Raw genomic sequence first — 22,655 nt, 5'->3', positions numbered from 1 at the left:
TTGGCAGGAGCAGCTCTTGGAAGCTCGACAGGACCCTTCTGATCAACTAGTCTGACATGCTGCAGAACACAGGCCCAGACATTCATTCAGTGATCCCTGCAGTTGTAACCCACACACCTAGGTGTGGTTCACTGTCCCATGGAGTGGCACCTAGACCACTTCACAGAGAAAGAATAAGCATCCTCTACACCATGGGTGTCCAACCTTTTGGCTTGCCTGGGCCGCACTGAGTGAAGAGGAATTGTCTTGGGCCACATATAAAATATATAATATAGTTAATGTATATAAATCACATAATAATGTTAGAAGTTTACTATCTTGTGGAGCCGCATTACTAGCTGTCCAGGGCCGCATGCGGCCCGCGGGTTGGACACGCCTGCTCTACAGCCTAAGCTGCGAGCCAGCTGGCCGTTAGCTCACACTGTAGAGGCACCTGCACCAAGGTCCCAGCTTCAAGTCTGCCTGTGGGCAGTTATACAGTGATCCCAACCACAGGAGCAGGTCTCTTAGACAGTCATCCATTTGTAGCAGATTAGATAGAGAAAAATGTCTCTTCAGGAAAAGTGCAAAAGTTGGTTCCATAAGCAAGCTGGAAGCCACGGAATCTGGAGAGTGGCTCATTGTTCTAGGGAAACATTCACATGCTGGTTCAGTAGCTGGGGAAAGGACTCCACACCAGTTTTGCTACAACTACACGCTCTGGGAAAATAGTGAAGTGACAACACAGTACAGCAATGAAACACAGAAGTCACAACAATCTGCCATGCTAGGCTCAGGGATTGCCTTCAAATTGTTACCGAGCAACTGATGAGAGCCAATTAACTTTTTCATAGGCATCCCATAACCCAGTTTACCCACTGGCAAAGCTAATGGGCATTGCCTTGTGCTGGTGACATCTTTCTTTTGGAGTCAGAGAGATTGCTAAAGAACACGTTTGCTATATCCAGGGACCACGGCAGCCGCCAAGCCAGATTTCAGAGGAGACTGGAATGTTCTGTCCTGCAACCTGCCAGAAGCCCATCACAGCTAGAATGGTGTTTATTAAACATTCAGCTTCTCAGAGCCACTGCTGTTTAATGGAACAACTTTTCACAAACAGCCGTTTGAGGATTTAATTCTGCTGCCAGCTTGGGAAGAGAAGTCATTTCTCATGTGCCATCTGAACTCGTCCACAGCCAGCGTGTGCACTCCTCCCCAGAGCAGAACTGGAACAGCAACATTTAAAATCAAACATAATCTGAAGCTCTGAAGTGTTTTGTATGAAAGATCTGAACAGGTGGCTCTCAGAAAGGGGGATTCTCTGAACCGTCTGATGGAGAAATGTGCTTTTTATGGAATATATTTAAATATTTGCAGGGATTTCATAATCCCACAAACGCTAGCCTCTGCTGCAATTTCTTTAAAATCCAGTAACATCTCATCCTAAACATTAACAGCTACCTTACCGAGTGGAGGCTAATTAAAGGCTCTGCAGCTGAAACACCAAGGAGGAGTTCAATGAGCCTTGCCCATGAAAGAAGTGCTGCAAGGGGGCAGGTCACAGGAAGAGAGAAAATGCCACCCAATATCAATGGTGGTCCTATGTCCCATGGAGATACAATATTTGGCTGCTTAAAGTCAGACTAGTCACAGAGAGGTAGCCAGGTTAGTCTGTATCTTCACAAAACAAAAAACCAGTCCCATAGCACTTTAAGGACTAACAAAATAATTTATTAGGTGATGAGTTCTCGTGGGACAGACTTTTTTTCTATCTTTCTGTTAAATTCTTGTTGTGCCAGATTACTTTCATCAGAATTTCCAGATCTGAAGAAGTGTGTCTGTCCCACAAAAGGTTGTCACCTACGAAATTATTTTGTTAGTCTTTAAAGTGCTACAGGACTGGGTTTTTTTTCATTTTGTAAAGTCAGAGGCTACAGTTACACTACAGCACCCAAGCAACAGAAGTCACTGTCGGAAGAGATTTCCTGACAAAGCTTCTGTCGACTGAGTGCAGCCACGCACTAAAAGCGGATCGGAAAAGCGCTCCGCTCTGTTGACCAAGTGGCTGGACTGCTTGGCTGCTCTCTCGACAAAACAGGCACCCAGAAGCACAGCAGACAGGGCTGCTGCCCATTGTTCTGGATGCCCCGTCTGTCGAGAGAAGCGTCCACACAGGATTTTTTTGCCAATAGAATCTGTCAACAGCAACGTTATGCCTCGTGGCTGAGGCACAGAACGCTGCCGGCAAAAGTGCTGAGTTTCGTCAACAAATAGTCGACAAAACACATTTTGTGTGTGCACACTCCACCAGTTTTGTTGACAAAACCAGGATTTTGTCACAAAACTCACTAGTGTAGCTGTAGCCAGACTGTTTGACAGAGCTGTAGGAAGAAAATACCTTTCCATAGCAGCTACTTTACTGTTAACTCTCAGCTGTGGTGCTCATGAGCTCTGCAGGAGCTATGGTGCAAACTTGTGTGTGTGTGTGTGTGGGGACAGGACAGATTTAGAAAGCAAACCACTCTGAAACAAACCTTCCTCCACCAAATATTGGTCAGAGGCACTCATCACCTGGAGACAGGATACACTGGAGTAAGGAGGTGCAATTAAATTACACACAGGCACATGTCAGCCAGCTTAGAGCAAGCTTGGTAAAAACGGCCAAGAAGCCACAACAGCACAAGCAGCGGGCAGCACAGGTTGGCTGCTCAAGCACAAACCTGCCCCCAACGCTGGATACATGCTCGGGTGGCTGGCTTGTGCTGCCACCTTTTCAGGGCTATTGTTCACGCACTCTCTAGACCAAAGCCAACTCAGGGACGCAGACAAGAGCTATAGTCACATCTCCTGTCTGCGCTCTAGAAGTTCCCAGTGTGCAGCTGTAGTTGCTGAATGGAGAGATCACTGGTACATGTAGCACTCGTGCACCCAACCATTCCTCCACAGTAGCCTCTCTTCTCAGAGTAGACAGGGGCAGGAGAGGGAATCCAGAGAACCCAGGTCCCAAAGTACATGGGTGTAATCCTGGCCCCACTGGAGTCAACAGAAAGTCTCCCATTTACTCTAACAGGGCCAGGATTTCACCTACTTCTGTAGAACTGGAGTGTGACCAGAGCTTTGCTTCTGCTATGGAAAGAGAGCTTGTGTTTGAAACCCCCCAGCCTCTGGGAAGGACAGAGATAGGACAACAGTACAGAAGTTTGGCCAGAGCAACTAAAGTCCCTGGTTGAATTTCATTTCAGACTTTGACAGCCAAGGTGAGAACTCTAATGCGGCAGCTAATCGGGAGATAAACTGATGTTTGACTGCAGAGGAAGCCCCCAAAGGAAGCCTCTCACTACAGCATCATGGAGGGTTTTTCTGCAACAATAGGCAGTTTAAGAACTGCAAGTCTGACTTTCAGGAGACTTTCACTCTGGGGAACCTTCCCATCCCAGAGACAAATGACGAGCTGTGGGAAGTTAACAGAACGAGCTCTTTAAGATGGCAGTTAAAAGTGAAATCGGTATCAGTTCCATTTAGAACAGATCCCTGGAACAGTTCTAAAATTACTATCCATTGTTTTCCACAGAGAATTTGAAAAATTCAAATGTTTTCAATATTAAATTTTTAGCCAGCTGTTCTGATCTCAATAAATGCCGGATTCTCCCTCCTATAAAAATGGTTCCCTTGAAGAAGCAGCATATGGGCAAGTTAGAGCAGATGTGTGCCAAATTGTTAAGCTTAACAAAATTATTAACAACCTCAATTATAACATTGTTACTACAGTTCCACAACTGACTGGTTTCTGCCTTTCCATGTCACTACAGCTCATTGTGCCAAATCAGGAATTACAACTGAATCGAGAGGGTTGTTCTAATCTAAACAGGAATATGGGAAGAAGTCACAATACATTGACCTAGAAGTATGCAATGCTTCTATGATTCTCCTAAACACAAAAGCAACAAGAAGTCTTGTGACACCTTATACTGTTTTTGAAGATACAAACTAACTCGGCTGCCTCCGATCCTAAACATAAAAGTGCCCCAATGTTCACCAGGCTCTCTGAGTGCTGTTCAGCAGCAAGTAACTACTGGCAGCTGAGAGGAGAAGGGTCAAGTTTAACAGGCCTAAGTTCAAAAAGGCAAACATTCTGGAGATGGTTCTTCATATAAAAGTTCTTATTGAGAGCCCATCATCATGGCCTCCAAATGAGTATGTGACCTCCAATGTTAGGAGGCAAAGGTCTATTTCTCTCTTCCAGATGGTACCGAAGGGAATGTGTATGTGTGTGTGTGAGAGATATTATTTTTATCTTTTTATAATTTTGATAAGATTCCTTTTTTTTTCTCTCTGTCTCCTTCTGGTTATGCCTTAAGTTATTACTGAGTTATGTGAGATTTTTAAGTTTCAGAAACTACAGCATTTCCTTGGGTTAGTGCAAACAAACAAAAACACATTGCTTTTAAAAGCTAAAAGGAATCCTCTAGCTTCTTCCCAGTAGGCAAATACAAGTCTCATGACCTTGACAGATCTAACATTTTGCTTACATGGGAAGTGTAATTAACCCAGGCAAATAAAATGCCAAGAGATAGATCACTGAGTAATGTCTGCTTACCAATTCATTGATAAAGAGCAACAGATCTGCACGCAAAGTAGTAAATGAGGATCACGCAGTGCTTGACAGACTCTGGCAGGGTGAATATCCATCCTGGTTTTCCCAGGTAGCTCCTTATTTAAGCTCTCTCACAGGTGTCCCAATTTTTTAAGAAAATGGGCTAATTGTCCTGTATTTTGTGGGCATCCTGTTCCCTGGCATCTGGTGTCTTGAAGTGGCAGACCCACTGCTAAGGAGCTCCTCTGCTGGGCGGCTGCCCCATTCCCTGGAACCCCACGGAGACAGCCCCTGCTCCCAGTGAGCTCTGTAACGGGGCACCCTCTTCACTCATAGGCGCCCCCTGGTGGGAGGTTGTGGAGCCCCCATCCTCCACTCCCCCCATCAGGTGGCTGCGGAGCCCCCATCCCTGGCGCCTCGCTGTGGAACATCTGCCCCCATCACTGAGGAGCCCTGCATGGAACAGCAGCCCCCACATCCCCGGAGGCTGGTGTCCCATATTTGCCATAGGGCAATGTGGTCACCATCGACTTTGAGCACAAGAATTGGACAAAAGTCCATGTGTGGTCAGTGGGGAGTTCTACTGCCCACCATCTACATATGTACTTTGCAATGGCTTGGGTGTGTCCACATGGACCGTGATTGGTTTTTCCTGAAGTTAATTAAAGTTAATTTTAGGAAAAATTGCCAGAGTTAGTGGCCACGCTCTGAAGACACCAAAGAGACTCGGAGAGACCCCCGGCTTTAGAAGGAAATGCTTTCAGGGGGCACTAGAGGCTGCTTTCCACTCACTCTAGCCTCTGAGTCATGGGCAGAAACAATCACCAGACTGGAGATGAACTTCAGTCACTGAAGACCATCAGATTAACCCATTCGCGAGAGCCAAGGAGAGCATTTTGTGCCTCTCGACGGCCTTCACTTCTTCTGCTATAATTGGAACTCATGAAGATGCATTTAGCAGAGCATTTTAAGCATCGACACCTAAGATGCTCAGACCTTTACAACAGAGGCATTTAGTTGTTCTTTGTGGAGGTGAAGCTATTACTGTCGTACTATTTTAAAACGAACAGCAATGGGTAAGACCACCACAGGCACGATCATCTGAAGTATGCTAACAACGTGTCAGGGGGGTGGTTTACACCTCACTCACTTTAGAACCATGATTCAAGTATCGTGATCTTTTTAGCTACACAGGAACTGAGTGCATTCAAGTGGCCTCATTGAGAAGGCAGGCGCTAGGCTTATGGAAATAGCATTGGAATTTTAAACAAGTCAGCCTCACAGAAAAGAGGCAGACTGTCCTTTACGTGGGAAACACCCCCACTCTGCCCCAGACAGAACATGCACAGGCTGTACAGCACAAACTTCTCCCCCTCTTCCACAGGTTTGGCTTTACCAGTAACTCAGACATCCCTGAACTTCTCCTGCGGCAACCCTATAGAGTATGCTGTTCAAGCCACTTACTCTTCTGCCCCAGATAGCATCAATCCCTACTCAGATCCTGCTTGGTGCTAACAAGATCTACCCACCCCAAAGACAGGGTAGATTTAATTGGTCATATATATATTTTCATGCACAGCATGATTGCAGTCATAGAATACTAGAACTGTAAGGGACCACAAGAGGTCATCAAGTCCAGTCCCCTGCCCTTGCAGCAGGACCAAGCACCATCTAGATCATCCCTGTAAGATATTGATCTGAACTGTGCTTAAATATCTCCAATGATGGAGATTCTACAACCTCTCTGGGCAATTTATTCCACTGCTTCACCACCCTGACAATTAGGAATTTTTCCTAATGTCCAACCTAAAGTTCCCTTGCTGCAAATTAAAAGCCCATTGCTTCTTGTCCTGTCCTCAGAGCCTAGGGAAAATAATTTTTCTCCCTTCTCCTTATAACACTCTCTTAGGTACTTGGAAGCTGTGATCATGTCCCCTCTCAGCCTTCCCTTTTCCCAAACAAACCCAGTTTCCCAGTAAACAAACCCAGTTCTTTCAATCTTCTCTTTTAGGTCATATTTTCTAGACCTTTAATCATTTTAGTTGCTCTTCCCCAGGAGTCCACTAACTGTCACATTCCTTGAGCGTTCTAGCTCACATAGCCTGCTACAAGAGAGGACAAGCCGCAAATCTGCATTGAAATGCTGCTAGCAGAACAAAGAAGATACCCAAACTTGGCATAGAAGCAAGACCCAAAAACAGAAGCAAGGAATGGAGACAGATAAAATGCAGCCCAAGCACACAAGGTACTAATATCAATACACTTTAGCTCCAGTGTGGGGAATGCAGGCCTGCCTCTTGGTGCCAAAATACAGTTCTCCAATCAAAGAGTTCACGCCCTCCCAGGCATCTCACGCTGGAGAGCTGAACTCAAACGGGTCTCAAGCAAGCAGTGGGTGCTCTCTTTCTGCTCTCCTAGCACACATTTCAGCACCATGGGGAGAGTCATGGCCATGATGGCAGCCTAAGGAGTCCATCTGAATCCCTCGAAAGCCAGCAATTACATGCACAGACAGGACTGGAGCACAGGCTATAACATGAGCTACAGGCAGCCAACCAGCTGTGACACACCCATTGAAGTGCATGACTAACCACCCTACCACCTCCATTAGCCTGTGAATGTGTGTCATAGCCAGTTCACATTCCAGAGGGGGAGCTGTGTTTCTCTGTAGCCTTACCAAGAACGAGCAGTCCTGTAGCACTTCAAAGACTAACAATTGTATTATTAGGTAACATGCTTTTGTGGGTAAGATCCACCTCATCAGATTACCCCCAAAAGCTCATTACCTAATAAATAGAAGTGTTAGTCTTTAAGGCACTGCAGGACTGTTTGTTGTATGTGACTCCAGTGCAGGCTGCACCTCTCCAGCCTGGTACTCTCTCATCCGATAGATGTTCCCAGATGACAGAGTACAAGGTTGGGGCTGGGGCTGCAGCCAGTGCAGGAGCCCCAGAGGGGGGCTGGGAGTCAGAGCTGCCGGAGCTGGAGTCCCAAGTCAGCCCCTGGGAGCTCAGGCTGGGGCCGTAGTCCTGGAAGAGGGAGGCTGGGGCTGCAGCACCCCTGAGCACAGGGCTGTCGAGGTCCAGAAGCCCTGGACCTCCCCTGGTCCAGCAAGTTTTCTTGTTCTGGACCTGTCAGGTTGCAAGCGTGCCAGAGAAGGGACTCAGTTCTCTGAGGTAGGAGCTGTAACAGGTGGTACAGTGATGTAGTCCAAAGCGTTTTCCAGGGGATTCTATGCATCAAGAAGAATTTGAAGGGTGCATCTTTTCAGATGACATTTGCTAACTGCAATCTTGTGCTCTTGGACACTGCAGTGTCTTTTTTCAAAAAAGCTGGGGAGCTTTCAATTTATTTAGAAAGATACTGGAAAGAAGACTGTACTAGAAGGAGCATGGAGGAACAAGACAGAAGTTAATGGTCTTTAACAATACACAGAAGAGCTGCATCCTTAACAACTAAGTACAAGTGTATTTTGTAGTGAGAGAGTTAAAAAAACTGCAGATAAAGGAGCTGCAGGAAGAACTGTCCTGGAGTGATTTATATACTGCAGTTCAGCATGCAGCCAATAGACAATACCCATCACAGGATGCAAACAGAGACAGGGCAGAAGGGCACTGACAACGGAATTTGCCCAGCGAAACTCTACAGATGCATCAGACAGTGTCTGATGTACCAAATTTTCCATTTAAGAAGCTATATGGTCAGCCACTGTGAGCAGCTGAAAGAGTTAAGGAATTGCAGCACATACCTGCTGACTTAACCCATCCCAACAAATAATTCATACATCATCCTGTCTTTCTAAGAAACCGACAACTGATCAGCAGTAATTAATTTTATTGCACAAGAATTCCAAGGGCATCAGAGCTTCCACATCCGAAAAAAACCCATGTGTTATGGGGCTGGCTTTAATGAGAAAAAAGTTAAAATATCAGCATGCTTTCCGCAGTCAAGAAACCAGCTGCAGCCTGTACTCAGTTTTATCAATGAAGAGGATGAAAAGAGATGATTATCATGGAATGGTCATGTAGAAGGGAGCAACTCCTTTCCTTTCACACAGGCCAACCCTACTGGGTCTGAAGCTCCAATAGCCAAAGGGCATTCACCCCGGCATGGTCCCTTGGCCACAGTTTCCTACAGGCCTCTAAGGACAACAAAGTTCTTCACTCTAAGTCACCCCACACCCACCTTCTTTGGGGCATGCAAAACCATCCTTCACTTACAGAAATTTCATATAGACTTCTTACAAGTTTAGAAGTTGCTTAGGGAAAGAAAAGCCTTTGCGCATTGCCTCCCGCCCAGCACAGGTGCTGAACATGAAGAGCACCCAATGAGCAAGGAGAGCAAAGGACAGAAAAAATCCAAGGAGAAAGCCTCTGGAAGGATTAAAGGGGGAGGGACAGATCCTCAGCTTTTGTTGTAGCTCCACGGACTTTAGCGAGCGATAGAGAATGACACAATTTGAGGCTCTGGCCCAAAGAGCACAGGTGCAAATATTTTTACAGCAAGCTAATGGCAGCTGCTTCTATTCGCAATTCCTACCATTCCTTTTTGCAAACGATATTTAATCATGAGGTTAGAGCCCCAAAGGCAGGCTGCGGTATTGTGAGTGCCCTGGGCCCTTGTCAATAGGTGGCCCCTTAGAGCCAGGTTTGTTCATAAAGCTCTCTGGGGCACAAGCTGGGTTTCGTTTGGGGTTTTGGTTTGTTTTTGAAGTTGCTTGTCTGTGCAGTACCTTGCACAATGGGACCCTGCTCCTTGGCATCACAGAACAAGCAGTTCTCCACTGCTGTCGCACCACATGCTTCCTCCTCGAGAGAGTGTTTGATTTGTGTAACCAGTGCAAAGTTCCCCCGACTGAAGTTGTGTCCTTAGTCCCTTACTCTCTGGGACAAAGCCTATTTGCAGGGTTCAGTTTTGCTCACATACAGCACCATGTATGCTTGTGGCGCTATCTGCCCTGGTCAAATAGCTCAGGCCCCTGAGCATCTGTGGGAAACCAATCACTCCAGCACACAGAGCCAAGGCCGGTGGAGTCCCACACGTTCAGCCTCAGAAGGGCTCTCCACATCATCTTAACAATGGGCTCTGCAGCCTTCACAAAACCTTCCCTGACCTTAGCGCCCCGGAGACTGGAGAGCCAGGGCGGGCACATCACAGGGGCGCTGTGCGTGAGCAGGGGTTTTAACCATCACGCACGGGGTCACTTTCACGTTAACCCGTTCGTTTGACTTCACTGCCCTCTATCCCTTCTCCACCTTGACCCCCACCTCTTCTTTCCCCCACCCCGTCTGCCTCAGGGAGAGAGCCACTGCTCACCTGGAAAACCCACAGACTGACTGGATGTCACCTCAAGGCAGCATGGCCCAGGAAGAGTTGGTGTCAAGATATGGCTTGCTCTTCCTTACCGCTGGGCTAAGCAAGCTGTCTCCATGGCCCCTGTACAGGGCTCAAGCAAGCAGAGGGGAGACTACACCCCAGCCCCTCCTAACAGCAAAGGAATGCTCATCTTAATCTCCCTGGTTTGGGTACGCGACATCCCCCACAGGTTCCCCTCCTCCATCCCCAGCTGCTGTGGTGGCAGGAGAAGAGCTGTCTCCTTCAGCTGTTTCCTTAATGTAACAAGATATTCCAGAGACAGCGACAGGATGCTCCCATCCCAGAGAGCAAGGATAGTAGCAGTAGGCATCCTTCAGTCTGCATGTAGAACCTGAAATCTGTTACTTGAGTGGCAGTACAGAGCTTGAGCTCTTCAGAACACAATGGTTCAAGGCTCTAATGGAGATTTCTGCCAAACCCAGGGCTACCACAAGCTCAATGTTCGAGATGTACCTATTATCTCCCTGGCTTGCTGGGTCAGCTGTGATGCTAATGTTGAGTTGAAGAGGACTCGTGAAGAATTATTTCCCTCTCCTCACACAGTAGAAAAGTCAGTCTCTGAAGTGATCTGAAGGAAACCTGACAGCGTCTGTGCCTCACTGGGAGCTATCAGGATGCACATGGGCCAGATTCGCCGGGATAGAAGCACAGCAGAAAGCATTTGTGACCTTCACAAGTTTTACTTTTGCCTTGACATTGTTCTGCTGTCTGAACCAGGCCAGCCCAGCACAGTTTCCTGAGCAAATCTGCCTTGCATTTGCATTTTATGAACAAAGAGGAACGTGTTGCATGCAAGACCTAACGTTTCCTCTCTCCTCCCAGACTTGTTATTCCCCTTTTTAAACCCGTACTAGTTCACTGACTTCCAAGTGAGCGATTCAGGAGGGCGGGCTGAAGGCACTTCACTCAGCATCCGCTGAGATTCTGTTTTGTTCCTCACCCTGAAGCCCCGTCACGTGTCTCGGTGGCTCCCATCCCACGTCTGGACCTTGGCAGGTCAAGAGCTGTGTTTACATTAATGTGCAACACTTTCATTCTTTTCACAGCTGGCTTTTGCAAAGAAATACACCCAAACATTTATCTTTGGCACAATCCCATTCCACCCACCACTAGCAAAATGTCCCTTCTCATTGCTGCACAGATCCACAGGCAGGCACAGGAGGCAGCCTATTAACATTTTAGTTTTGACTGTACACTTCTCTTAATTAAGTGCTCTGCGTATGGATCAAGCCCTCGTTGAGCTAGAGGGATGGGCAGCAAGAGAAGTTAACTTTAACTACAATGAGCACATGTGTTATTAACTCTTAAGTTCAAAGGTGAACGGGAAAGAGGCAGTGCACTTTTTGAGCTTTTTACAAGTGATGGGCATTGTAAATTGAACTGCACCAGACTTTGGAGGGAAAAAAAAGCCTTGTCCTGACCAGCTGGGGAAAAAGCAGGACTGGACCCAATTCCAAAGTTGAGCTGTTCTGGTTCTAAATTCCACAAAGATCCCAAAAGAATTTGGACCTGGTTTTAAGAAGGGATATATGACCCAGCATCCACTTCTGCAATTTAGCACCAATCCTGACATCTGACCCACATAAGTAAAGCCTTGTACCTTGTGCAGCCCCACAGACCTCCACCGGAGCCAGTGCAGGCATAAACATCCACCCACCCAGATCAGATTGCAAGATCAGGGCCTAAGATAATAGCTACTCAATTTGCTGGCAGGCACAGTAAGGTGGAAGGCTAAACATTAGCCTAGGCACCCACAGCTGGTACAAACCTGTCTTTGCAAAGAGATGTAACACTCTACTGGTCCAAAATCAGGTGCTGTGCATGCATAAATGCTTGTTTTCAGGACTATTAACATCAGCTCAGCTAGAGATGGGGGTTCTGGCTTTCTCTGTTCAACAGGGAAAACAAATTGACCCCTAAAGGAAACAAGATGCTACTCCATCCCCTCCATGCCTGCTCCAGTGCACTGACACCTGGGAGGAGTTTGACCACACAGCGCTGAGAAGCAGAGCTCGGTTGGAGGTGTTTTTATAGTCCCACTAAAATTTGAGATTTCCAAAGTTTTCTCATTCTGATTGAAAAGCCACAGAAAAGACACAAGACCCACGGCACAACAGCTTGGTGGTTTGGGAGACACACTAAGGTGTGGGAGACCCAGCCTCATCTCCCTTCTCCATCCAATTTGGAGCAGGGACTTGAAGCTGATTCAGAACAGGGACAGTCTCGTGATTCCAGAGGCATCTCTCTTGACATTCCATCCCAGGAAACATGCCAATTCCAGGGAGTGTGTCATCAAAACTGACCCTTTCCCAGGAAGAATTTTGGTTTCAACATATTTGCATTTTACTGACAAGAAGTCATTTAGTCTGAAAACTTCTGACCAGCTCTGAGAGGAAAGGGGATGAGGCACATACATCCCAAACCTTGAGACATAAGGAAAAACAGCTACAAATATCAAGGTCTCATTTCGGCTCCAACATCAGATTATCCTTCCACCTGAATTTGTATTGTACAAAGATTTAATCACCAAACTAACTGTCATACTCAACTGTTTGGGGGTTGGGAAAATGCCCTACCCTGACCGGGCGACAAGAGGCAAAGAAACAGGTATGTCTGACCTACCACCCATGGACAGCAAGGTGAGTTATTCTGTTGCCTTCAGTGGGCCCCTTACAACTCCCTCCTACCAGGAGTACTTGATTATTGTGGCTAAAATATTGCTTTAAAGGTGGCAGCTATCAGTTCTCAGGCAAGTAGAAAGGAAAAATCCATCGTCATTAATTGCAATGGGGAAAAAAAACAGATTTCCATGATGAACTTAATGGATTTTTTGTGCATTTGTAAAATGAAAGGTGCTAATTAAGTTTCTTAATGTATCCAAGTGATATATATCGCATCAAAAGGAACATTTCAACAAGGCATCTACAGATGCTTGACGTTCCAAGTCCCCTCCTTATCCTCAAACACACCAACAAACCATGAAGGCAATTGGGAAAGAGGAGGTACAAGAGCAAAAGAAGGGAGAACTAGAAGAAACCATCACCATTTGCCTCCAGTTTTAAAGCAGATGCTGGAGAAGGGTTAACTATTAAATTCAGACAACACATCTTCTGCTTTTGTGTCTGTTAAACATACTTTTAATCAAAATTTTGCAAAACTAAACACCATCTGGAGAAACAAGCAGAGGACTAGACCAACTTCCTCTATTTCTACCTGCTCGACTGCCCTGGCTCTAGCAGCTAAAAAGAGTTGGGCTCCTCATGCGTAAGCACACTTCCTTGTTACAATATTAAAGCGTATTAAGACTCGTTCCACCACAGAGGCAGCCAAACAGCCTTCAAAATGAAGTTTCCAATTTCTGCAGCATTACATAATTAACATTGTTTGTGTTACAAAGCGAATTGTAGCGCCATTTTTAATTAGTCTGTCTGATCACTAACATTTCTCCAGTATACAACTAAATTACTAGTTTTGGGAGCGCGTTGAATGATTGGAGCTTGTTTTGCTTTATTTCTCACTTGCAGTCAATAAAGATGCACTTTGAGTAGCAACGTGGAGCTAATGGTGACAGAAACAAGACAGGCTGAAGCATCAGTACAATTTGCAACTTTAGAATGTACAATGGGTTTCCACTTCCGTTTGGAGGGCAGCAAAGGAGCGGGGGAAGGAAAGGGTGGGTTTTAAAGGCAGATACCTTCTAAGCAAATGCTTCTCTCTAATTAAAACGATCTGTGCCCTGTCTGGCCTCCTATATTGTGAGCCAAGTGCTGCATTTGAAAACTGAAGCCAACATGAGAAAGCTGAATTGTAAGAGTAAGTATTTTGTTTCCAAACTTCAATCTAAGAGACATATTTGGAGAACACCTCTCAATCAGCCGAATTATAGAGTCAGATAAAGTCACAAAGAAATGTTAAAAACTGCTGGGTCTGAGCTAAGCTTCTAAGAGCAAACAAGGCACTTGGTTGTTTTTCAGAAGATTTGAAATTCTTTCCCCAATCCTTCCCAAATGCTAGGTACATTTCTTATTTCACATCCACAAGTGAGTGGGTGTCCCACTGTCTAGGCCTTCACCTCTAGGTCAGTGGTTTGAGTCTTGTCTGGGTCAGTACCAACAGAAGCCTGGCTCCATATTGGTGGCCAATCAAACAGCTGTTTGGCAAGTCCAGTTCCCAGAGGACATTGGCACTCTTGTTAGCACTCTCAGCAGAGGTGCTAAGGGTTGAATTGGCCACAGGAACTAGCATGTTCTCTGCAAGCCAGAATTGGAAAATGTGAGCTAAACCACTGTGGAGAAACCAGACTGCCACAGCTCAGGCCAGCTAAATTGTGGGAATAAACAGATTTTGCTCTCTGGGGCTTTCAAACCAGCCCCATTCACCAGCAGCAGGTTTCTTTTAATTGAAGAGAGATGATCTTACCCTCTTCACAAAGAGAAATGTTTGTAGTAAGAGGGCGATTTCTGCAAAGCTGTATTACAAGTGAGTTCTAAAAAAGTACCTGTTTTTTCATCTCCACACACTTATTTGTGTCGTGGCATGGCCCAGCAATGCCAGTGAAGGGACAGGGGCCCACTGTACTCAGCACAGCACAGATACCTTTGCCTTGGGTGATTTGAGCAGATGATTATTAGAAAAGTAGCTTTGTTTCACTACCAGAACTCTGCCCCACTGGTAAAAACCACTGGACAACACTCTCAAAAATCAGAAGCTAAGCCTTTGGGCTCTTCTTTTTTTTTAAAAAAATTTGACTGCAGTAGAACACCGAGATATGTGCAACTTGAGTGCACATATCTCAGTTTAACACAATTCAGAGTGCGAGGGAGCAGGTGCCTGGCTCCAGGCTTCCAGGCACTCAGGGAAGCCAGGAAACGGACCAGCACGGCAGCGCTGGTCAGTTTCCCCACTTCTGTGAACAGCAGAAAGCTGGAGCCTGGCTCCCAGCTCTGTGCCACTCACAGCATATAGGAAACTGACAAGATCTCCAGTGCTGGTCAGTTTCCTTACAGTTTCCTGGCCAGGTCCGCTGCTCTGGCCAGTTTCCCTGCTCCTGTGAGCACCAGGGAGCTGCAGCCCCAAGTAAGGTGAAATTTTACTTACGCGGGGTTGTGCAGGAACACAACCTTGAGTAACAGGGTTCTACTGTAATATCAGCCACTTGCATGTAGGAGCTCCTGGTTTGCAGTCTACCACAACCTCCACCAATGTACTTCATGTTACAGGTTGAACCTCTCTAATCTGGCACCCTTGGGACCTGACCGGTGCCAGATGAGACAATTTGCTAGACCATGGGAGGTCACTACTGTCTAGCAGTGTTACCAACACTCGCACTGCTTACCAGGCTCTTAAAAGACATTTTAGGGGTAAATTACAGCTAATTAACAGCACAGAACACTGAGGGACAGGAAATAAACTTTATGGGAACCATGGGAAAATTGGCCAAACCCATGATAAGTGGTCATCCAGCTAACATCATGCCAGATTACAGAGGTTGCCCAATGAGAGAGTTCCGGAATAAAGAGGTTCATTCTGTACCACTTTCAAAATATTCCATTGGGTACCCCCAGAAGGCAACACCACTAACCATTCAACACAAAGTAAAAAGCATACCTGATTATCTCAATTGATCAATAAGACAAAGGTAAAATCATCCCCCAACACATACACAAAAAGTGCTCAAATGGCCATACTTATGGCAGTACTAAAGATTTCATGTCTTTCAGTTGTGACAGATCATTATGATACTCTCAAACAGTTCCATCTGTATCTTCTCCATGCTCATGTTCTGGCAGCTCCAAAGACATCTATACTCCCCCTGGGGTAACTACATTTTTCTAATATTTCTATTTCATGCATTGACTTGTATCATTAGGTCCTAAGAATCTATAAGCGAAGTTTTATTCTTGGATGCAGCTTGAATGCAAGACTCCTGCTGGCTAATGGAATATGTTTTGTTCTTTCTGAAGGGAGAAGTTGCCCAATAAATTAAAGACTCATGAGAAAGAGCCCAGCCGTTAGTGTGGAATTCACGGTATCTTAGTCATTCAACTTACGAACAATCAGTCTCCCCTTATTTAATACAGGAAGAGTCACGGCAATTAATGAGCTCATTACTGAAAATGTCCTAGAAAGAAAGCAGGGCACAACTGAAAGCCTATTTAAGCAGAAACAGGCAGGAGAAAGCAGTTTAGAAATGTGAAAGGTATATACTCCGTCCAAGTTTCCTGAAGTTTCCTAACCAATGGATTAAAAATATTAATCCAGAATTGAATTTGTATTGAATAAATGGAGACTCTTAAAACCTCAATACCAGTTTACTGTAAGGCACCTAGACGTACAAGAAAGGAAAAAGAACTAAATGGAAACTCATTATAGCCCAGAAATTTGAAAAGCTAACTAAAGTTATTCCTAAGGACCCAGAGGACAGAATCCCAACTGGCAGACTTCACAGCAATGAAATAAGTGACAAAGAACAGATTCCACCAGATGTATGACTTACATAAAAAGCAAGTGTTCTATCTTATCTAAGAGAAGATTGATTTCCAAAACAAAGAGCTTAGAGACAGCAGCAGAAAAACACGGGCAAATTCCTGGAGCCAAGTTAAAATAAAGTACTAAGTCTGCCACATTTTAGCCTTTAATCACAGCAAGCACTCAACAGCTGTGAAGAGGAAAGAATGGATTTGTGGTTCAGACTCTGGATGGGGAATCAGGAGATCTAGATTAAACTCTTGAATCTGCCTTGACTCTTGGACAAGCCATTGAATTCCTCTGGGTCTCAGTTCACCCTCTGTAAGAGGGACGTAACAATCCTTACTTTCTCCAATCACGTATTTGCCTTGTCTCCTAAGAGTGACAGCTCTTTGGGACAAGTTATCCACTCCAGGGCCCAAGCACAACAAAGCCCCACCATCATGAGAATCATTTAAATACCCAGACAGACTGAAATAGACTTACACTGCCCTTCAGTTCTCAGCTATTGGAATAACTTCAGAGCATGAAAAGCCTCTTGCTGTTAACAAGACCTGAATTATGGATAGTTTCTTCCATTTAAAAATAGTATATGTATCAAATGCAATACGGTGTAACCTGTAACCCCTAACTGAAGGAGTAGCCAAAAAAATCCAGCCTCCAGAAACAATATGAGAAATTTAGCACCGGACTGGCTGTAACGTGACAGGAATGATCAAGATCCAATACTGACCGATCTAGGGGGGGAAAGGGGACTGATCCCTGTGATTCTAGGTCAGGGATTCCCAGTTTCCTCTTTTAGAGGAAAGGGGCTGCAGTCCAAGCAGTTCTTTCTTATGCCCTGGGATATATCAGATTCCCTTCTGGGGTTTTCCATGGAATATCATCAATCTATGCTATGCCTTCAATCGCTAACCTCACACCATCCCATACAGTCCCTCTTTAAACTCACTGAATACCTAAGGCAAGCGCCTTGGGCTCTTCTACAGGTTAGTTCCACTTCCATTAAGTTATTAAATGTAATTCTACCACCTCTGAGAACATTCATCCCCGGATCTCAAAGCACTTTACCAAGGGTATAAAAGCTAAAATCCCACAGAAGTGTAATCGTCTGGGCACCAGTGCGGGTGCTGCACCCTGCCAACTGACACCTGGGAGTTGTGTGGACTCTCTCGGTGCTACTCGAATGAAAAATAACTTTTCCATGCTCAGAACCTGAAATAGCTCTGGGGGGGGCTTCTTAAGGCAGGGCGGGTGCTGTAGAGGCTGGAGGGGGATTTTCAAGGCTGCCTAAGTGATTTAGGGGGGGTAAATCCTACTGAGTCAACAACCGTCGTGCATCTGCATCACTTAGGCAACGTCACCCCACTGAAGAAATATGCACAGCATCAAATCTCTGAGCCCAGGTCAGCTGCCCAGGGCTCATGGAGCTAGAATCAGCTGTGTAAAAGATCACACATGAGCTGGGGCCTGAGCCCTCTGCTGGATTCCGGAGCACAGGGTCTGCAGCCCGAGCAGAAATGTCACAGTGCTACGTCTCAGCCCCAGCCCGAATCAACTGACCCAGGCTCTGAGACTCAGGGCCCGGGGGCATAGTGCAGGCCTGACATTGCCCTGGGTGCCCTGGACGTCCCACCAAGGCACCTGCAGGACAGGAGCAGAGTTGGCTCGCAACACCTGAAGGAGAGTTGCTGTGTACTTAAAACTCTGAGACAGTCTTTACATGCCCCATCTGCTGGCCGCACACTGCAGACTAATTCAATACTGGTTACAACCAACGTGCCTTCTAATTTTCAATAACCATGTGCAGAATAAATTGTGTTATGTGCGCTGAGGCATGTGTGGACATGCACCACCAGTCGAAATGCATGCTGTCAGCTGTGGGCACTATGTTAATTAGCTGGGCGGCGTCTGAATCTCTCTTGGGTGGCCACCCAAGCACTCAGCTTACAGGAAACACTGGTTACAACCATCCAGCTCATACCTACCTTGGAGGAAGTGCTCAATTACAGGTTTGGCCAATAATTCCTAATGGCTCCAAAAGAGAGGTAAATTTGTCAGCTGCTGAGCACCACAGGAAGGATACAGCAAAGCATGAGAAGTTACGTAGCAGGAAAGAGATTCGTCAGTCACAGGAGATGGGCTGAGCTGACTTTCTCCTAGTCAAGTTTGACTCTCAGTTTTGCTCTAATTCACAGCAGGAACATTGTAGTATTCTACCAGTACCACCAGGGTTTAGCCAGGAGCACAGGGGTGCAAAACGAAGTGGGTAAAGGAACCTAAACTAAACACTATGATCCTCAGATGAAAAGTTGGTAAACTTAACTTCACTAGTGGATCTAACGCATGACAGAGGTAGGGTGGGACAGACAACCCACACACAGATCCTCAGAGCAAAGGCTACAGATCCCTGGTGAGATGCTGGCCTGGACTACCTTTAGTGGGAGTTTATGCAACTTGGGGTGAAAGGCCGCATAAGGAAGGCTGTCACACATAGACTTTATTGGGAACTATCTCCAGAAGCCTGGTATCTAGGAATCCCATCAAGTGTATTTGGACACTAGAACTGGCCTTACTGCAGTGTTTTGGAACCCTTGTAACATTCCAGAGATGGGCTACAATAAAAACTTTCCTCTGAAACTCCCTGGCTTCTAGAGGTGCTGTAAAGGCAGGTGTCAGACCAGATTCAGATCTCCAAACAACAATTTCATGCCTAGAGTTTTGTTTCTGTGACAATTCCAAAGTTTGATGGAGCTCATTTGCTGGTTCTGATGCAGACGAAGTCTGCCAAGGCTAGCTGTTCTTAGTCTTGGAGGGGTAGCCATGTTAGTCTGTACCTTCCCAAATAATACACAGTCTTGTAGCACCTTAAAGACTAACAAATGTATTAGGTTATGAGCTACTGTGGGTAAGACCCACTTCTTCACATTCAGCCGTTCTTGTGAGCATTCATTCCACAGAGCCATGTATCCCATGCAAACTAGCTGATCTTGGGGGAAGGCACAAGTGAAAATGGATATTTGGGGATAAGTTTCCCGGACAGCAAGCTGTCAATGCCATTTAAAAATATTACAGCCCTGACTCAAACAAAACTCCAGCCTGATGCAGATCTGAACCAACCCACCTCCACTAATACCTAGGTACTCTGTACATGCACATATGTCACTTAAGTGTTTTGCTGCAAAAGGATCAAAAATAAAGTGACAACCACCAACCACCATGTGTATAATCAGGCTACACAGAGACATCATCATAAATCCCTAGCATTATCAATACCTGAAGAGTTTTAATTATAGTAAACGTATAGTTAAGCAGTTCTGTTGTTCGCTTTTTATAACTCAGCCTTTTTCTAAGCAATTTAACTCAGCCCTTCTAGTTTTTCTGCCAGTTTGCAATAAGCCACACGTTTGGATAGTAAGTTACGTCCATAAAAAGTGAGTTTACCCACCTCCAGTGCCTTCCTTGGACCTCACTTTTATTTCACTTAATGACACACAACGAGCGTTGTTTTAAAAGTATTGACCAATCCCTTAGATATTAAGTGGGGGTGGGGGTGGGGAGTAACTAAACTACTTCTCTGCGACTGTAACATAGCAGCTTCTGCATAAATTTTGACTGGATTCCTCATTCCACCAACTCCCAACAACCCCCACCCCTCCCAACAGTAATAGAACTGAAGTTGTTAGTCACATGCTCAGCTCGAATAACTCCAAGAGCAAAGCCGTCTCGTGAGGCACCATTCGCAGGGGATAAACAGACACCTCTCTGCAGAGGGAGACATTTGTTGGGAGGGTCGAGGGAAAGAGCATCAGCTAGGAATCATTTACTTAGTATAAGCCTCTTTGCGCCCCACCTAATGCAAGTGCCTCAGTCATGGACTAAGATTTCACAAGGTGATGAGCAATCCCTGCTGTCAGCCCACTACGAGGGCTATCGACATCCACCTAGTGCGAATATGTTCTCCCCCAGCTCACACACGCCCGCTTCTAGGGAGTGCCGAGCGTTTGGTGGAGCTGGTTGCATTGGATGGAGGTGCAAGTCATGCCCATGCTGCAGAGTCCTCTCCTGCATCTCAGAATAAAGATACAGCTGAGACTAAAGTCACTGCAGCACGCTGGAGAAAGTCGCAGTTAATTAAGTCATCAATGAAAGTTGTTAACAAAAAAGAACTCCATACCCCACCCAAGAGATAGAAACAACCCAGAGGGGAAGCAGAGGGTTTGAGCTGACACACTGTCATTGACTTCCCCTCCCGCCTCACCATCCGCCCGCACTTCCTGGCTTTTGTCAGTATCTGTCAGTACTTTAGAACTACACCATAGGGGGCTCCAGGTTTTGTTTCTCCTGCCCTTGATTTATATGCTCCACACACATCCCACGGAGGGAAGCGCTGGTGGCTGGAGGGAGCTGGGGGCAGAGCCAGCAGGCAGGGAGCTGTTCTGGCTTCACATCAATGCAATGAAAACCTGAGTGCCAGGCTCCACGGGCTTTTCCCAGCCACATTTGAGAACTTCTAAGAGGGAGAGAGGAGAGTCACGGGCCTCCCACAGAGCAACACCCACAGCAGAACAGAGCAGGCATCCAACACACTCAGGCACCCACAGCAGGGGCCTCCCCTGCCACATACACAACAAGCTGAAATGCAATGCAGAGGAAGCACCTACCTTGACACTGGAATCCCTGCTTCCCAAACCCCCTGCAAAGGGAAAGATGCAAACAATTAGCATCCCCAGCGCATCATCTCACATTCTAACCCTCCCCACCCTTCGCCCTGGATGGGGCCTCCCCAAGGACAGCCACTCAGAGCTACGCATCTAGGGCTGGAAGCAGAGTGACAACAGCTGGCAACCTGCTCCCCACAAGCAGCTTCCCTGTAGGGGCATTCAAATGCACCTGTGGGGATACAGGATGGGCCGTGCCCACAAGCCAGTTCAATGCTGCAGAAACAACCCTCCAGAGGGTCCATGCCCTGCCCCTGGGGAAAGGCTAGCTGCACCAGGAAAACAGAAGGGGTAGGATGGGGATGGGGGAGGCTCTTATTTAACAGCCCACTCCCCAGTTGCAGTGGATGAATGTAGGGGATGGGGCGCACACAAGTGAATGCCAGTAAAAATCTGACTCCTCTCTCTTGTGTGAGGGTGCAGGGAGGAACAGAGTGACTGTGCCAAGGAGCTGGGCATGCCCAGGTGTGCACAAGGAAGGTGCCCCAGGGTGGCTGGGGAATACACAGTCTGTGCAGGGGCACATCATGCAGACAGATCCCTAAAAGAGCAGATAAGCCACAGGGTGCAGGCAATGCCTGCGGGGTTCCCCAGGGGATACATGGTTGCAGTGGGCACTGCTGGGGCTCTCCCCAGGGATGCAGAGAGTGCCCCCCGGGGTATATTGCTGACAGGGTGCTTAGACGTGCGTGCAGAGGGGAAGCAAAGGAGAAGAGAGCCGTGCACAAGGCCCGGGCGGTGCAAAACGCGGGGTGGGAGGGCAGGGCGAAGAGGTCCCTGGCGTTGCACCCGGGGGAGCTCCAGGACCCCGTGCGGCGAACACCGGGGCGCACCGCGGCGAGGGGCAATGCGCTTGCAAGGGCCCGGGGGTCGCACGCCAAAGCGGACCCCAACGGAGGGCAAAGGACGCGGCCGGTGCACACGGGTGACCAAGGGAGGGGGGAGCGGACCCCGGGGGCGCAGGGACGGCGCAGGGGCCGGCGCTCACCAGATGAAGTCGGTGCAGTGGCTGCAGAAGGTGGGCTGCTTGAAGAACCGGGCCGTGAACTTGTGGTTCTTCACCTCGTGCACGTTCTTCTGCCTCAGGGCCCCCTTCCGGGCGAAGCGGACCGGGCCCTCCTCGCCCTCCGACCCGGGGGCGGCTGGCGGCTCCGCCATCCTGCGCTGCGGCCGGGCGCCTCCTCCCCTCCGAGCCCGCGGAGCCCGAGCCGCCGCTGGGGCAGATGCTGCGCGCGAGCCGGATGCAGCCGCCCGGCACCTCTGGCTGCAGCTGGGAAAGGAGAGCGAGAGACTCTGCCCGCCCCGCCCACTAATCTGCATAGAGCCCGCCCACGCTAAGCCCCGCCCCGGGTCTTTATTTGCATAGCCGCGCCCCCTGCACCAGCACGGGGCTTCTAGCCCCGCCCATCCACTCCCTCTTACTTCCAAGACGCGCCCCAACCTGTTCTGCGAGGCTGCCAGCCCCACCCACTCCACTTCTTTCGATAGACACAGCCCTAAGTCCCGCCTCCAGAGGG

At 47.3% G+C, this 22,655-nt stretch overlaps 1 protein-coding gene across 3 annotated transcripts in view; it reads right to left on the bottom strand.

The window, feature by feature from the left end:
* PRKCB (protein kinase C beta) overlaps nt 1-22,418 on the bottom strand; it is a 244,397-nt gene extending 221,979 nt beyond the window's left edge. Inside the window, exons 1-2 of one of the 3 annotated variants that reach the window (XM_075011091.1) lie at nt 22,127-22,418; nt 21,082-21,113 (exon numbers count right to left, since the gene is read on the bottom strand). In XM_075011091.1, the coding sequence (XP_074867192.1) occupies nt 21,082-21,113; nt 22,127-22,296 (202 nt within the window). In that variant the 5' untranslated portion in view covers nt 22,297-22,418. The remainder of the gene's footprint in view (nt 1-21,081; nt 21,114-22,126) is intronic. The other 2 variants (XM_075011088.1, XM_075011090.1) reach the window with 2 other exon arrangements.
* Nucleotides 22,419-22,655: the final 237 nt, after the last annotated feature.

Source organism: Carettochelys insculpta, chromosome 16 (assembly GCF_033958435.1).
Source record: "Carettochelys insculpta isolate YL-2023 chromosome 16, ASM3395843v1, whole genome shotgun sequence".
NCBI classification, from domain to species: domain Eukaryota; kingdom Metazoa; phylum Chordata; order Testudines; family Carettochelyidae; genus Carettochelys; species Carettochelys insculpta.
Note: the sequence above shows the minus strand (reverse complement) of the source record. Positions and strands in the feature narration are given on the sequence as shown.